Source organism: Canis aureus, chromosome 34 (genome assembly GCF_053574225.1).
Source record: "Canis aureus isolate CA01 chromosome 34, VMU_Caureus_v.1.0, whole genome shotgun sequence".
NCBI classification, from domain to species: Eukaryota; Metazoa; Chordata; class Mammalia; order Carnivora; family Canidae; genus Canis; species Canis aureus.
The window spans coordinates 14508598-14526419 of NC_135644.1; the positions used below are offsets into that span (position 1 = coordinate 14508598).

The window sequence follows — 17822 nt, forward strand, 5'->3', positions numbered from 1 at the left end:
CAAACATTTTCTTAAAAAGCAAAAATAAGATGATACCTTCCATTCTATTCTTCTTGTTACACTTAATATAGCCATAAAATCAACTATCTTCCCATTCTATTAATGAGGAAATTAAATTGCCGTTAAGTCACAGAGCGTAACCAGATCTTAACCCAGGCAGGCAACTTGCCTTCAGAGCCTGTACTCTCAACCACTGCCACTTCCCACACATGTATTCTTAATGTACTTGCAATGTTTAAGTTATGTACTTAAAAAAAGAGAGAGAGAGAAAGAAAACTTCAAAACTGTAACATTTTCCTTCTATAGAATAAAAATACCTTATTTATTTTGAACTTCTGTTGTGCCTCTATTGCCATGGCTTCACTGAATCCTTGCATCAACTTTTCCCGGGAAAAACAAGGCAAATCTTGACAAAGCTTCACAAGCACAAAGTCTCTTAATTTCACATAGCTTTTGGATGGATCTTCCGCTGAAGAAAAGGCAGAATAACATTTCCCTTATCCAACATAATTCATCATTTGCAATCTCAAAAAAATCCTAGGCTAGGAAAACAAATATTCTTAAAAGAATTATATAAGGCAAAAGTTATAATGAGAAGTTATTCCTTATCAATCAAACAACAGCATCTTTGCCAAAATAAATTGTAGGTGCAATCCTTTTGAAAAGACCTACAGCATTTGTGAAATTAGAGCCACTTTCAAATGTAAACTTTTTGACAGGTGTGATCTACCGTGTGCATCTCAGTTTTATTTACAATTAAAGCAACTGTATAAATGAAAGATTAAAGTTTGCGTAATCCATTACTATTCTCCGATAGCTAAGCCTTCTAAAGCTCAATTTATAACTCCCTTACTTTAATCCAATAATCTTTATAGTCTGCTATACTTCTTTTACCTAATTAAAACAAAGCTCTTTGGGATCCCTGGGTGGCTCAGCGGCTGAGTGCCGCCTTCAGCCTAGGGCGTGATCCTGGAGACCCAGGATCGAGTCCCACGTCAGGCTCCCTGCATGGAGCCTGCTTCTCCCTCTGCCTGTGTCTCTCCCCCACCCCTGTGTCTCTCATGAATAAAAAAAAAAATCTTTAAAAAAAGAATTTAGAAGCATATAATTTAAAAAAATTGTGAAAGCAAAGGTTCTTGTTTTTAAGATTTTACTTATTTATTCATGAGAGACAGAGAGAGAGAGAGAGAGAGAGAGAGAGAGAGAGAGGCAGAGACACAAGCAGAGGGAGAAGTAGGCTCCATGCAGGGAGCCTGATGTGGGACTCGATCCGGGGAATCCAGGATCACGCCCTGGGCCGAAGGTGGCACTCAACTGCTGAGCCACCGAGGCTGCCCTACAAATTTTTTAAAAATTTTATTTATTTAAGATTTTATTTATTTATTCATGAGAGAAAGAGAGAGAGAGAGAGAGAGGCAGAGACACAGGCAGAGGCAGAAGCAGGCCCCACACAGGGAGCCCGACGCGGGACTTGATCCGGGGTCTCCAAGATAATGCCCTGAGCTGAAGGCAACGCTAAACCGCTGAGCCACTCAGGCTGCCCCAATTTTTTTTTTTCAAAGAATAAAATGACAATATGATTTTGATCCTTTCTTTAATGGATCTGAATCGCATGGATCTTCCTTTATGTTCCTCTCTTACATTAGACTATGTAGTGGACAAGGAAAACATCAAAACATGATGGAGAGAAAGAAGACTACACAAAGAAAATCAGTTTGAGTCTCAGTTCTATCATTCACAGATGTAGGACTATGAGCAAGTCACCTCACTTCTCTGAGCTCTTGCTTTATGATCAGTAGAAGGCTTGAAAGAATGCTAAATTCTGAGCTAGTTCATGGATCATAAGACAATACTGTTTACAATACCAATATTCTACAAATCATTCAATGTAATTCCTATAAAAACCCCAGCTGGCCTTTTTTGTTTCAGAAATTAAGTTTTTCCTAAAATTCACACAGATATGGAAGTAACCCAGAATAGCCAAAATAATCTTGAAAAAGAACAAAAGTTAGAAGACTCATATTTCCTGATTTCAAAAATTACTACAAAGCTACAGTAATCAAGACAGTATGGTACTGGAATAAGCACAGACATGTATATCAATGGAACTGGATTGAGAGTTAAAAATAAACCCCTACAATTATGGTCAATTAATTTTTGAGAAGAGTGCCAAGACAAATCAATGAAGAAAAAAATGGTCTTTTAGTAAATGGTAGTTAGACAACTGGATTTCCATAAACAAAAGAATGACGATGGACCCCTTTCCTCACACCATACACAACAATTAATTCAAAATGGATCACAGACCTAAATATAAGTTTTTAAAACTATAAAATTCTTAAAAGAAAAGATAGGAGTAAATCTCATGACCTTTGGTCAAGCAATGGTTTCTTAGATAACAGAGCCAAAAGCACAAGTAACAAAAGAAAAAAAAATAGATAAACTGGATATGTCAAAATTTAAAACTTTAAAAAATTTTAAAACTTTTATGCTCAAATGATACCATTAAGAAAATGAAAAGACAAGTTATAGAATGGGAGCAAACATTTGCAAGTCATATAAATGATAAAGATAAATATATCCAGACTTTGTGCATAAAAAGCTTTACAATCCAGTAAGAAAAAGAGAACGCAATTAAAAACAAGCAAAGGATCTAAACAGACTATTCTCAAGAAGATATACAAAGGGACAATATGCACATGAGAAGATGCTCAACATCATTAGCCACAAAAACAATGCAAATCAAAACCACAATGAAACACCATTCCATGTTCACTAGGAATGACTAGAATAACAAAGACAGTAACAAATATTGATGAGGGCGTGGAGAAAATGAAACCTCCATACTACTGGTGGATATGTAAAATTGGTACAGCCACTCTGGAAAATAGTCTGGTGGTTCCTCAAAAGGTGAAACATAGTTACCAGATTTTCCATCATTTCTACTTCTAGGTATGTACCCAAGATATATGAAACATAGGTCCACACAAACACTTGTACACAAATATTCACTGTAGCACTATTCCTAAGAACCAAAAAAGTAGAAACTACCCAAATGTCCATGAATTGATAAATGGATAAATAAAATTTGGTATTATCCATACTATGGGAATATTCTTTGGCGATAAAAAGAAATAAAGTACTAGTAATATACATTATAAGAAGGATGAACCTTGAAAACATGCCAAATAAAAGAAGCATTATATATTGTATGACTTCAATGTCCAGAATAGGCAAATTTATAGACTAAAAGTAGAGTAGTGGTTGCCTAGAGCTGGAGGGGTATAGGTTGTGGGGGTAGAAGAGGAAAGGAGTGATTGCTAATGAGTACTGGGTTTCTATTTTGGGAGAACAGAATATTCCAAAATTAGATTATGATAATGGCTGCATTGTAAAGATTTCAAAAATTGTACAATTTAAGTAAGTGAATTGTATGAAATTAATTATATCTCAATAAAGACATTTACTAAAAAAACGTCTAGGCAGGGGAAATGTTTTATGATTGAGTCATTATCCAATCCTCCATTCATTCGATCCATATGTACTGAATACCTTCTTAATGCTTCCTTGTGGCATTAACATCATTTGCAAGTAATTATTAAGTAAATAGTATATGACTATAGCTTTAAAGTGAAATCCTGTCACTTTATCAGTTTGGTATGAAATTATGGTTTATTAGGAATGTACACAGACGATGAAATCAACAGGGAACAAATATCTGAAGTACAGACCCTGTCAAAAGCCAGAGACAAATAAAATCCTGAAAGCAGCAAGGGGCAAACAACTGGACAGCCCGGGTGGCTCAGCGGTTTAGCGCCACCTTCAGCCCAGGGCCTGATCCTGGAGACCCAGGATCGAGTCCCACGTCGGGCTCCTGGCATGGAGCCTGCTTCTCCCTCTGCCTGTGTCTCTGCTCTCTCTCTGTGTCTCTCACAAATAAATAAATTAAATCTTAAAAAAAAAAAAAAAAAAAAGAGGAAGACAACTCATCAGAAACCACAGATGGCCAGAAGTCAGTAGGGTGATATATTCAAAGTGTGGGGTGGGGGTAGGGGGGGAGGGGGACGGGTAGTAACTGTTAATCAAGAATTCTATATCCAGCAAAATTATCCTTCAGAATGAAGGTAAAATAAAGACATTCTTAGAAAAATAAAGATCGAAGAAATGTGTTGCTAGAAGACCTGTCTTACAAGAAATACTAAAGAAGTTCTTCAGTTTAAAAGAACATGATACCTCAAATCTATATGAAGAACATTGATAATTAACTGAAGATACATGTAAAAGCTGGTATAAATTTTTCTCTTTTCTCCTTTCAACTGATTAAAAAAATAATTATAAAACCAGTGTTTGGTACCTAACATATAAAAATGTAATATATATATGACAATAGAACAAAGAGGGGAGGAAGAATAATTATAATGAAAGAATTTCTTTTACTGGAATTGAATATTAATCTGAGGTAAGTTATGATAAATTAAGATGCATATTGTAATCCGCAGAGCAACCAATAAGAATACCTTGAAAAAAAGGAAAAAACAAAAAAAGAATTAAAATTGTTCATTTAAAATATATCTATTTATTGGGTGCCTGAGTGGCTCAGTTGGTTAAGCATCTGACTCTTGATCTCAGGGTGGGGAGTTCAAGCCCTCCACACTGAGCATGGAGCCTACTTAAAATCAATGTATTTAACACAAAAGAAGGCATCAAAGGAGAAACAAAAGAACAACAAAAAGCAACATATAGAAAACAGCAAAATGGGAGGCATGATTCCAACCACAGCGATAATTACCTTAAATCTAAATATATTAAATATTCCAATCAAAAAGCAGAGATTGTCAGACTAGATAAAAAAAAAATCTGACTATATGCTGTCTACAACAGAAACATCTTAGATTCAAAAGCTGAAAGTCGGGGCACCTGGGTGGCTCAGCAGATGAGCATTTGCCTTTGGCTCAGGGCGTGATCCTAGGGTCCTGGGATCGAGTCCTGCATTGGGTTCCCTGTAAGGAGCCCGCTTCTCCCTCTGCCTATGTCTCTGCCTCTCTCTGTCTCTCATGAATAAATAAAATCTTAAAAACAAACAAACAAAAGTTGAAAGTCAAAGAATGAGTATAAGCATTACCACAATAAAAAACAATTGGGGAAAAAATGTTCAAGGCAAAAAAAAAATTACAAGAGATAAAAAGGCACATTTTATAATGACAAGTTAATTCATGAAGAATATGTTACAATTACAAAGACCTACACAACTAACAACAGAGGCCCAAAATAAATTAAATAAAAGCTGATAAATTGAGGGGGAGAAATAGACAAACAAAACCAGCTGGAATTTCAATACTACTCAATAATGGATAGAACAGACAAAAATTAGCAAATAGAGAAGACTTGAACAGTTCTATCAACTAACTTAACCTAGCTTGTAGTTTGGTAACATCTCACCTAGCAACAGCAGAATACACATTATTTTCAAGCACACATGGAACATTCTCCAGCACAGATCATATGTTGGGCATAAAATTAGTAAATGATAGCCCGTGGGCCAAATCTGGCATGGCAACAGAGAACACACATGGCTTACAAAGCAAAAAAATACTTAATCCTTAGCCCTTTAGAGAAAAAGTTTATGGACACCTATGGTAAATAATAAAACTCAATAAATGAAAAAGAACTAAAGGCATACAAAGTACGTTCTCTGACAACAACAGAATTAGATATCAAGAGAAGGAAATTTGGGAATCCACAGTATTTGGAAATTAAATAACACTCATCGATCAAAATCCAATTTAGAAGAGGTTTTGAACCAGGGGACCTGACTGGCTCAGTAGGTAGAGCCTGTGACTCTTGATCTGGGGGTTTTGAGTTTGAGCACCACACTGGGTATACAGATTTCTTTAATGGGACGCCTGGGTGGCTCAGTCATTGAGCATCTGCCTTTGGCTCAGGGAGTGATCCCGGGGTCCTGGGGATTGAGTCCCTGCATCAGGTTCCCTGCAGGGAGCCTGCTTCTCCCTCTGCCCATGTCTCTGCCTCTCTTTCTGTGTCTAAGTCTTATGAATAAATAAATAAAACCTTTAAAAAATAAAAAAGAAATTAAAAGATATTTTGAACTGAATGAAAGCATATTTATGAAAAGTATATGATCAGTTAAGGCAGTCCTTATATTCACATACATACATGTTATACATTAATATGTATTTATATATTTAAAAATCTAAAAGTTAGAAAAGGAGAACATGAAATCAAATCAGAAACCTGAATTTCAGTCTTCATTAGAATGAGAGCAAATTGAACACAAAGAAATAGGAATAAAATAATAAAAACCAAAGTGGGAATCAAATAAGTAGAAAACAGAAATAGTAAGTTTTATGAAAACACAAGAGATCTTGTTTAACCAAAACAATTTTGAAAAAGAACATGAGGGATCCCTGGGTGGCTCAGCGGTTTAGCGCCTGCCTTTGGCCCAGGGCACGATCCTGGAGTCCTGGGATCGAGTCCCACATTGGGCTCCCGGCATGGAGCCTGCTTCTCCCTCCTCCTGTGTCTCTGCCTCTCTCTCTCTCTCTCTGTCTATTGTGAATAAATAAATAAATCTTTAAAAAAAGAAAAAGAACATGACTGGAAGACTTTCCGATTTCAAAACTTAATAGAAAGTCTGAGGCACTCCTGCCACCAGAACCATGATGGGAGCTGGGGAGGCCACAAAGGCCTACCTGGCTGTACATTAGCCCCAAGGAAAATAATACACAGCTCTAGACTGGAAAGCAAAAGCCCAGGGAAGAGGAGAAGCAGGGAAAGAAGCTGATAAGGCTGTAGATGACTCCAAAAAGGAGAAATTTCTAGCCTCAGAACAGAGAGAGGATTATGATGATCACCAGCAAAAGTGTGAAAAGGCTCATCAACATCAAGAACCATACAGGGTGGCACAGACAATCAGGAAGGTTACACAAATAGATCTGGAAAAGCCAAAGGAGCTTTTAAGAAAGATAAAGACAATGAGAAAGCAAAAGAGCACTATTAAAATGCATTTAGTGGGAAGACAGAACAGGCCAAGGTTGACCTCACCTGCCTGGAGATCAACCATAAAGAACAGAAAGAAATGCAGGAGGTCACCAGGAAGAGAGAAGAAGCAAGGAAAGCAAAAGATGATGCAACTTCGGATGCCTGGGTGGCTCAGTGGTTGAGTGTCTGCCTTCGGCTCAGGGCATGATCTCAGAACCTGGGATCCAGTCCCACATTGGGCTCTCTGCAAGGAGCCTGCTTCTCCCTTTACCTATGTCTCTGCCTCTCTCTCTCTGTCTCTCATGAATAAATAAATAAATCTTTTAAAAAATTATGTAACTTGGGCAGCCCCAGTGGCTCAGTGGTTTAGCGCCGCCTTCAGCCCAGGGCCTGATCCTGGAGACCCGGGATCGGGTCCCACATTGGGCTCCCTGCATGAAGCCTGCTTCTCCCTCTGCCTGTGTCTCTGCCTCTCTCTCTGTGTGTGTCTCCCATGAATAAATAAATAAATAAAATCTTTAAAAAAATAAACAATAAAAATAAATAAAAATTATGTAACTTTATCAGGAAAATGAATGCAATCACTTACTCTAAATAAGTAAGCATGGCCTGTGGGAGGAACTAGGCCCTACTGCCATGACCTTTGCTGTGTCTTGCCCACTCTCTGCCCTGGCACCATTGACACAGCCCCTCAGAGCCAGAAGCCCCGATGTGGCCTGTGGTCTTCTCTACATCATCTTTGTCTCCTCTACATGATCAATAAATGATTAATAAATCACTTAGGAGGAAGGAAACTGGGGGGCTGGGGAAGGAACAGCTGCTATCTTTGCAATGAAAAGATGAGGACTGTATTTCCTATGTAATCAATGGAATGGTCTTGTTTTCAGAATTTAGTACCTCTGTTGGGGGGCAGAGGGAGTAATACAGGAGGTGGGGTAAGTTTTCATTTGTCAGGTAGATTGTGCCTCAAGGGGCAGTTGTGCCAGGGTCAGCCATTGATGAGTTTGCAACAACCAGACCCAGACTATTTCCTGGAAGCTCACTCAGAGAGAGATTATATTTTAAGTCCCTGAGGATCATGGCTCCCTCTAACTGAAGCCTTCCCTCTCTGCCTTTCCCTACCCCATTCCCAGCTACCTGGGCAGAGCCAGGATCCAGTTTTCACCCTACTCATCTATCATTTCAAGAAACTTCTGTTTACTCAGCAGCATTCAGGCAAACCACACTCCATAAGTTCAGTGTATGTATTTGGCATGTTAAACTTCACACTATCACTTAAAACACACACACACACACACACACACACACCTCGACATAAAGCTATAGTAATAAGACAGTATGATACTGGCATAAGGAAAGACATATCAGATCATTAGAGTCTATAAATACATCTTTACATTTATGGTCAGCTGATTTTCAACAGAGGTACCAAGGCAATTCAATAGGAGAAAAACATTGTTTTTAACAAATAGTACTGGGTCAACTGGATAGCCATATGTAAAAAGATGAATTTAGAAACTTACACACAAAAATTAACTCGAAATGAATCACAGACCTCAATGTAAGAGACTGGGAATAATGACTGACTACAAATGGACATATGGGATCTCTTTACTGTGGTAGAAATATTCCAAAATAGGACTGTGGTAATGGCTGCAAAACGAGGCAGACACACTAAAACTCACTGAACAGTACACTTACACAAATAATTGGTGAATTTCATGGTATGGAAATCATACCTCAATAAAGTTACTTTAAACCTCTACTAAGTGACAAATTCTCAAGGAAGCAACTCTTTTTTTTTTTTTAAGATTTATTTATTTATTTATGATAGACACAGAGAGAGAGAGAGAGGCAGAGACAGAGGAGGAGGGAGAAGCAGGCTCCATGCCAGGAGCCCGACGCGGAACTCGATCCCGGGACCCCAGGATCGCGCCCTGGGCCAAAGGCAGGCGCTAAACCGCTGAGCTACCCAGGGATCCCCAGGAAGCAACTCTTTAAAAAAAATTTTTAAAGTACTCACAGACGAAGCTCAAGCTTATTCAATGTCAATTTTTCCAAGTCTCCTTCTTCTAAACTGATTTAGAAAAAAGAACTGTTTTTGGATGTAAAAAGTCAGGAAAGCATGGGGACCTCTCAAAGACTGGATTCTCTCTCCATTTTTCATTCCAAGCTAGTTGACACAGAGCCTCCAGCAAATTGTCAATTACTGTTAAAGTATTCTTATTGACACTGGCTCCTGCTGAGGGTGCTAGTATCAATATGAAATTAAATTTAGTATGAGTGATAGCTTAGGTAACTTATATGACCCCAGAAGATCAGGAAAAAAACATATCCTAGAATAAAGAATCAGAGTTGAGAAAAATCTAAAATCTCATGCCACATCCCTATCAGAAATTTTCACATAAATCAAAAAGTATGGGGCGCCTGGGTGGCTCAGTCAGTTGGGTATCTGCCTTTAACTCAGGTCATGATCCCAGGGTCCTGGGACTGAGCCCCGTATTGGGCTCCCTCTCCCTCTGCCTGCTGCTCCCTCTTGTTTGTGCTCAGTCAAGTATCTTAAAAAAAAAAAAAAAAAAGACGCAAAAAATTTCCATTTAGCTTTACATAAGCTGTTATAGAATGACAATCTAAAGGGCCAAGTCACCATTTCAGTCTTTAAGGCACTTTAACCAAAAGTAGACTGAAAATGATCTTGTAATAGTGATACTCAATATTTCGTGACATCTTTCAATTCCTTTGTTTCCATGCTGCAAAGATAAGCAATACATTTAAAAGATGAAATTTACTTGAGTATAAATCTATAGTGACATGCAAAATCAAAAACTGAATTCTTTTCAAATACATCATCTAACAACTTAAGTGCTCTATCGCTTTATAAAAAACCTCTCTATATTAATGTGCTACATTAGAGATAAAAAAATCATATGAGGGACTCCTGAGTGGCTCAGCAGTTGGGTGTCTGCCTTTGGCTCAGGACGTGATCCCAGGATCTGGGATCAAGTCCCACATCGGGCTCTCTGCGAGGAGCCTGCTTCTCCCTCTGCCTTGTTTCTGCCTCTCTCTGTGTGTCTCTCATGAATAAATAAATAAAATCTTTTTAAAAAAAATCATATGAAAAAAAATCATATGAAATGAGATAGCACAAACCACCTAAGTATAAAAACTTATATTTTAAAATATTCTATTCTAATACTATAAGAGACTTTTTTTTGTAAGAGACCTTTAAAGGACAGTTATAAATAGCTCTTAATACACTACTTAATACACTTAATACACTACTAATAGATTAGTAATATTGGTATATATTCCAGCTTAAGATCAATTTCTACTGCCAAATGCAATTCTCTTCATACTTCTAGAGGAAACAAATCACTGATTCAATTTTCATAAGGTCTTACAACTGAGATATATTCAAATGCTTTATATCTTAAGATAGTGACATCCTATTCAGCAAGATGTACATGATATAAAAAAATGTCTTCCAGTATTTTACTTTAAAATTAAGTGCTAAAAAAAGAAAGCGGGAGACAATTATATTACAAACACTTATCTATCCTGTAACATAGGACCATCAATGTTACCTTTTAATTATTACTGTATCTGGCTGTCTGTTAAGTACGCAAAGGCCATCTCAATATGAAAAATATTCAGGATTGCAAAGGGAGATCCAGAGCCTCCTAAAGATCCACAAAGTGAAAAATATATACACAAAATAATGGAGAAACAGGCAAAAAGTGGAAAATTCTGTTATTTTCTTTGTTAAAAAAGACTGGATATGGAAATCTAAAAGAATTATTTTCATGAAAACAGCTGATAAGGCATTTTTAGTAATTTGTAATGTTGAGAAATGTTAACATTCAAAATAAAAGCTGATATCTAGTTTTCAAATTCAGAAGTCCTTTAGCATGTTTAGCCTTTTCTCTTTGGAGACTTCAGTTTGCAGTGAATAAAGGCTACCACTATTGATGACTCTTCACTGAGATTTAAGAAATAAAATTCTTTATCTGCTAATTGGTGCTAAGTATCAAGGACTTTATTGGTTAAGAGTAGACAGAAGAAAATGGTTAAGAGGCTTCACAGAAACAACTCCTGCTGGCACATTACCCACTAGAGAAGACAAAGACTACTTATGTGAACTCTAAGACTCCAGATTAAAATCACCAAAAAAGTCCCTTCGTGTAGCACCAAGTCCAAGCTCTATAAAGTAAACAGAAGCTAAACAATTTCTAGCTTAGTTAAAAATAAGTATCATTTTTTATTATGTTTCTGTAATTTTTCATTTAAGCTAGTAAAGGTGTCACTTAAACAATTTGTAACTTTTGATATAAACCAACTTAAGCAATTACTTATCTCCCAACCAGTACTTTTTTGGTGTCTTTAAACAAAGTGGGAAAACAATATTCCAAAACAGCATTTTTCTTTTTTTTTTTTTTTAATTTTTTTTTTTTTAATTTATTTATGATAGTCATACAGAGAGAGAGGGAGAGAGAGGCAGAGACATAGGCAGAGGGAGAAGCAGGCTCCATGCACCGGGAGCCTGATGTGGGATTCGATCCTGGGTCTCCAGGATCGCACCCTGGGCCAAAGGCAGGCGCCAAACCGCTGTGCCACCCAGGGATCCCCAAAACAGCATTTTTCAAGCAAATTTTAGTGTGTGTTAAGTATTGCAGTTTTAAAAACAAAAATGTACTCAAACTGTTATGAATTAATAAAATGCAGTATCTAATTTGGATGTGAATATCTGGTATAATATTTTTCATGGAAAAAAAGTGACTTTCAGTTTAATCAGCAACTTTCTGAGTTAACAAACTTGAAACAGTGTTACTCAGGAGAAAGAAAAAAATGACAACACAAATGTTCCTTGGGGCACTTTGTTTTGTGGCAGCTCACAAGTTTACATACTATCATCTCTAACTCCATCTAATGATGACTTTAAAGAGGAGAGTCTCGCTCCTTCTCCTAAGCATCCTATTCATATTATTTCTCAGCTAATTCGTAATCAAAGATGTTTCTAAAACAAAGAGGCCTGCATCTTATAAACTACTGTTGTGAAGGCATGCATTTTAGGAATAAAAAACACATGCCTTAAGAAATGTGTATTCTATTCAGGCATTATTTATTTGCCTTGGTTTTTCTCTCTCAGTAAAGTTTAGAATATTACTCCTCTACATGAAAATTAGAGCAGGGTCTCTGAGCAATGCAATGGTTGGCCAACGAAGTCACACCACACTTATAAAGTACATATGCCTGACCACGATTTCTCAATATATATTCAATTCATTATCTTCAATTTGTTCAATCCATAAAGCACTTCTTACTTGGATATACAATCTGATCCTACCAAAGGCTTATAACTTAAAATATTAACCATAAGCCATCTTTACATAGGTCCAAAAAGACCTCAAGAGAATGGTGCTATTTTATTTAAAACAGAATAGTTACTTCTGTCAAAAACAATATAAGAAGAGATTCTTTAGAAAGGCCCTTCCAGTACATACCTGTAATATCAAGAACAGAAGGAGATGCAATGTAGTACCTATGAACTGTTTCAAGAAGTTGAGCACCATGACCTTGACCTTGAAATGGAGTCAGTATCAGCATCTGACTACAGTAAAGAAATGATTTTAAAATTAAAATATCACAACATGATCCGTTTAAAAATTGCAAATCACTATAGTATTAAGAAGATTTTAAAGGTAGGTTTTTTTTTTTCAGTCGACCTTCAAGACATCCAAAAATTATCGAGATACTCAAAATTGGTTTAATCTTCCACAGTTTCAAAGGGAACAATGAAATAAATCACTACATAGCCAATGAATAATGGTGATTTTTTTTAAACAAATCAACACTATTATAACAAGTATTGGAAACTTCAGCAGTTCCTTCTTCTGAAATAAAAGACAAGGCACGTGTTATACCACCAATTACCTTACACGTGGCCGGGTTTTGTCTGGGTACACATAGTAATTATAGACTGTCATGTAGCCTACGGTCGCAAAGAGCGTAGCTCCATCCTTATTATACTTCTCAAATCTGCAGATAAAACAGAAAGCCAAGCAGGTCAATTACAGTCGCGCTCCCATGCAGTGTCCATTTTCTTTTCCATTCTCTGACTGAATTTTCAGTGTCAGCAAGCTACTCTGTGAGGGCCCAATGGGTACACCTGCTATGTTCTGAATGTACAATTCACTTAATTGGTGTGCAGCAACTTGGATAAATCAGACCTCTTTACATCACTTCAGTGCACTTGCCTATTATAAAGATGAATAGGTGGCAAGTAAAAGAAAACACAGGCAAAGCTCATTTTACTGTTTAAGCCTACATTCAGGGCCCTAACGGACAACAGCATTTAATTCAGCTCTATTCTCAAGGTCTCCGAAAGCATAATGAAGGAAAACTCAAGCCTCATAAACAATAGTTTTTCTTTCCTGGGAAAAATATCATTATACTGTCCCAATAATTGGGCCGCCACAATTAAAATGCTGGCTTTGTGGAGGTAATAAGGTCTACTGTTGCTTTAGAACTGTACTTACACTAGAAAGTAGTGCCATCTTTCATCATCCACGTCAATAAAGCTAGCAGTTTCAATAAACCACATCAAAAAGGTCTGAAGCCTTTCATGATATTCTCGAAAGCCTCTACATGTCATGTCAGCCTAGGGAAAAAGCCAAGAAAAGTCAGGTGAAACTCATCACAGAGGTAAGTGAAAGTCTGTAGAACACAAAACTGTCCTGTGGGAAAATGTTTAGAAGTTTCAGATTAAGATGTGTACACAGACACACATACAAAATAGATCTTTGTTTTTAATGCTGACAGAAACTTGTTTCCTGAAGCTAGAAATGAGTCACTGAAAATAACAAAACAGCATACAGATTTCAGGCAAATGGAGCACTTTAACCCAAGAAATATTTAGATTTATCTTTACCTTGTATATTTGAAAGGTAAAGTTTTCCCCTCCTGTTGGACTGAGAACAGAGTATGTATGGAGTAAGGTTCCAAATGGCTTGAAATCAACTTCTTTTTCCAGCAAAGAGAGAAAATCATTTGTGTTTGTACAAAATCCAGGTGGGATGATTTGTCTAATTTTGCCCTCAACATCATCTGCCTAAGGGATAGAGGTTAAAAGACATAAGAAAAAATTAATAACAAATTTGACTTTTGGTTGAATATGCTTAGTTTCTTTGAAATGGACAAAACTCACCAAAAAAACAAAACTGCAGTTTACAGTTAAAGTAGTAAACATGTGGTGGACTGGGAAAGGATGAGGTCCGTATACACAAGAGACTACCACCCAGCTTGGAGATGAGCATGAATATGACACACAAATAAAACAGAAGATGCAGGTAGCTGGCAATCAAGTACAAGAATGAGGGCAATGCTACTGAAATTTCTAACATCGGATAGAAAATGCTGACTATATCCCTTGGGGACAATTTGAACTGGCCCAAACAAAAGGCTGCTTATTATTTTATGTGTGTCAAGGAAACCATATTATCCAAGACACGAAAAGATCACAGCAGTAGTAAGGTGAGGCTGCAGTCTGACTAAACGAAGAGCAAACTCACAATGAACAAGTGGACAGGTCATAACTCCTTCATATACTAAACTCAGTATTAAAAGGACAATTTAAAAGATATACCCACTTAGGACATACATAATTTATATGAATGGATATATTATCCACTCATCCCTATAATGTGACACAATTTTTATAGACTTGGATTTGTGACAGTAAAAAGAGACAAGCCTGGACAACAAAATTAAACTCAGAGACTAAAATTACCCTTGTTAAACAACCTCAATGAATGTTAAAACTATCAGCTGAGCAGACTTCATAATCCCTTTCAAAACCCCAAAAGACCACTTGATTGAATACATTTACTACTTCTCTTTAACCATGAATATTTGATGAAGTCTTACAATAAAGTATTACTGCTTCTCACCAGGCAATAAAACTTAATGAATTGGTCTCAACTTAACAAAACCTTATCCCTCAATACAGTCCCTAAAAGCCTGACATTACATTCAACAAAATGAGCTTGCATTCTATTCAAACTTTTTCCTGAACAATGAGGCCAGGTTTTTACTTAATGGAGTTTGCCGTGAGTTCAGCTGTAATGTTTGTATTGTATCTATTTCCACAAGGACTGACACAAGAACACTTTGTGTTAACTTACTAAGCAGCTCTTTCATACCGTTTACATGCATGATGGGTATTAGTTCTAAACCAAGACCCTTGCTACTTAGCATTCAAAACAGGGAAATTAAGATGCTTAGGACAAAATACACTACAAAAGGCTAATACAACATGCTACTAATTCCTGTCCTTTCAACCATCTTTTAACTAAGTAGAAGCAATGCACCTGCAGATGAATAGCACTTTATTATCATTCAGTTACATTTTAGGATAGAGGAGAACCAAGGATGGAGTTTATCACAAACAAGTTTTATTTTCAATGCTCTGGTACCACCAACATTTATACATAACTTGTTTATAGCTATAAAAAAAGAAGAGCTATTATTTAAAATATAGCTCTTCATTATTTTACCCAACAACTTATTTCTAATATGCATTTATTCACCATCAAGACCAAATAAACTGCATTTGATATTTTTTGTTTAAACTGCTATCTAATGTGAAGAGACTATCTTAAACATATTTTATAGAATATATACAATTTCAGTAATTACAAGAGGAAACTGTAATAAGGAATGACTTTAATGGGTCTATAATGTGTGGCAATTAAAATCCAAAGTAGTGATGGATAAAGTAGTATAATTTTAGTTCAAGTTAAAAAAAGTCAAGAAATGCTCCTTCTAAATAAATGGGGTTTATAATCTATCAGTTTAAAAGAAAACACTTCAAAGCACTTATAGTGTATTTGATTTTAACTTTTAAAAACTTTCCTATATCCTGTCTTCTCAACAAGGCGTTGCAAACTATGATTAAATAACTTCACATATCTTGCATCAAATGTACTTCAAAGATTTCTTAGAAAATCTAGTTTCAAGTAGCAATTCTAGTGGAAGACAGAACAACCCAAAGGTCTGAGATCAACAAAGTTGAAAGAGAGTTAACTTTCAGCCTTCAAAGGATACCTATTTATCGTAATAAATATCTTCAAATAAATATTTTGCTCTGGGCAAGCTTACACATTAAGAACTTTTACAGGAGAATAAAAGGCTAAGTTTAAAAACAAGGAATCTGTTATATATAATAGGTTAGAGAAAATGTGTATCAGATATATTACATAAAATATAGAACACAAAACCAAATGGCTCTTCAAACCTAGAATTCAGAATCTTGCTTCACTAAAGGAAAAATGTAAGCATTTCTCTATTAAATAGATTGTTTAAAAAAAAATCCTAAACCACTTGTTTTAGAGATCTTTACTCTTCTAATTTAGTTCAGTTAAATATTCATTTTTCATATAAGATTACTGGCCAGAGGGCAGCCCGGGTGGCCCAGCGGTTTAACGCCGCCTTCGGCCCAGGGCCTGATCCTGGAGACCTGGGATTGAGTCCCGCGTCGGGCTCCCTGCACGGAGCCTGCTTCTCCCTCTGCCTGGGTCTCTGCCTCTCTCTCTCTGTCTCTGTCTCATGAATAAATAAAATCTTAAACAAACAAACAAACAAAAAAAGGTTACTGGCCAGATAATAAATCATCACTACAGAAAAACATTATTTTAAAAAGAAAGTTTTTATTTTTAAATTTTTTATTCATTTACTTATTTTAGTAGGCTCTAAGCCCAAGATGGGGCTTGAATTCACAACCCCTAGATCAAGAGTTGCATGCTCTGGGTGCCTAGATGGCAAAGTTGGTTGAGCCTCTGATTCTTGGTTTCAGCTCAAGTTGTCATCTCAGGGTCATGGGATCAAGCCCCAGGACAGGCTCCAGGCTTACTCAGCATGGAGTCTGCTTGAGTTTCTCTCTTCCTCTGCCCCTTTCCCTGACTCTCCTGCAAGTGTGTGCACATACTCTACCTCTCTAAAAAAAAAAGTCACATGCTCCAGTGACTGAGCCAGCCAGGCACCCCCATCTCATCTTTATTAAATTCAATGTTGAGCCAAACATTAACTGAAATCTTTTAGTTCCAATGCTTGTGGCTAAGTTCAGATTCTATTTCTGAAGATCACTGAAAAATTCCCTACCTTCAGGATATTATTTTAAACTTCAATTAAAATTATGGAAAAATAGGGACACCTGGGTGGCTCAGTGGTTGAGCATCTGTCTTTCTTTGGCTCAGGTCATGATCCCTGGGGTCCTGGGATCAAGTCCCACACTGGGCTCCCCGTGGGAAGCCTGCTTCTCCCTCTGCCTATGTCTCTGCCTCTCTCTCTCTCTCATAAATAAATAAATTAAATAAATAAATAAATAAATAAATCTTAAAAAAAAAAGTGGTGCCTGGGTGGTTCAGTTGGTTAAGCATTTGATTCTTGATCTCAGCTCAGGTCTTGATCTCAGTGTCATGAGTTCAAGACCTGCACTGGGCTCCACGCTGGGCATGGAGCCTAATTAAAAAACAAAACAAAACACTGCGTTAAAAAAAGATAAGAAATTAAGCTGAACAGATCAAAAATCCAGAAAGCTACCTGATCTACTTAATAAAAATGTTTTCCAAACATTTAGCAATAGCTTTTTTAAAAATAAGTATAAAACGTAACTGTTCTATTTAGTTCTTAGAGGAGTCATGAAGAAATGTTTTAGATTGTATACTCTCTTGCTATGGTCATTTCAACTTCTAATGTTCTATATACTTTGTTACACATGTGATATTCCCATAAAGCAATTTTTGCTTCTCTTCCTTACTACAGAAAGC

At 36.7% G+C, this 17822-nt stretch overlaps 2 protein-coding genes across 3 annotated transcripts in view; one reads left to right on the forward strand and one right to left on the reverse strand.

Moving 5' to 3' along the window:
- SLC25A12 (solute carrier family 25 member 12) overlaps nt 1-17822 on the forward strand; it is a 204614-nt gene that overhangs the window by 27937 nt on the left and 158855 nt on the right. The gene's annotated exons all lie outside the window — the stretch shown is intronic.
- Nucleotides 1-17822, reverse strand: part of HAT1 (histone acetyltransferase 1) — a 66950-nt gene that overhangs the window by 15144 nt on the left and 33984 nt on the right. Inside the window, exons 5-10 of one of the 2 annotated variants that reach the window (XM_077883681.1) lie at nt 16486-16617; nt 13928-14107; nt 13536-13657; nt 12931-13035; nt 12501-12607; nt 318-469 (exon numbers count right to left, since the gene is read on the reverse strand). In XM_077883681.1, the coding sequence (XP_077739807.1) occupies nt 318-469; nt 12501-12607; nt 12931-13035; nt 13536-13657; nt 13928-14107; nt 16486-16617 (798 nt within the window). The remainder of the gene's footprint in view (nt 1-317; nt 470-12500; nt 12608-12930; nt 13036-13535; nt 13658-13927; nt 14108-16485; nt 16618-17822) is intronic. The other variant, XM_077883682.1, reaches the window with a different exon arrangement.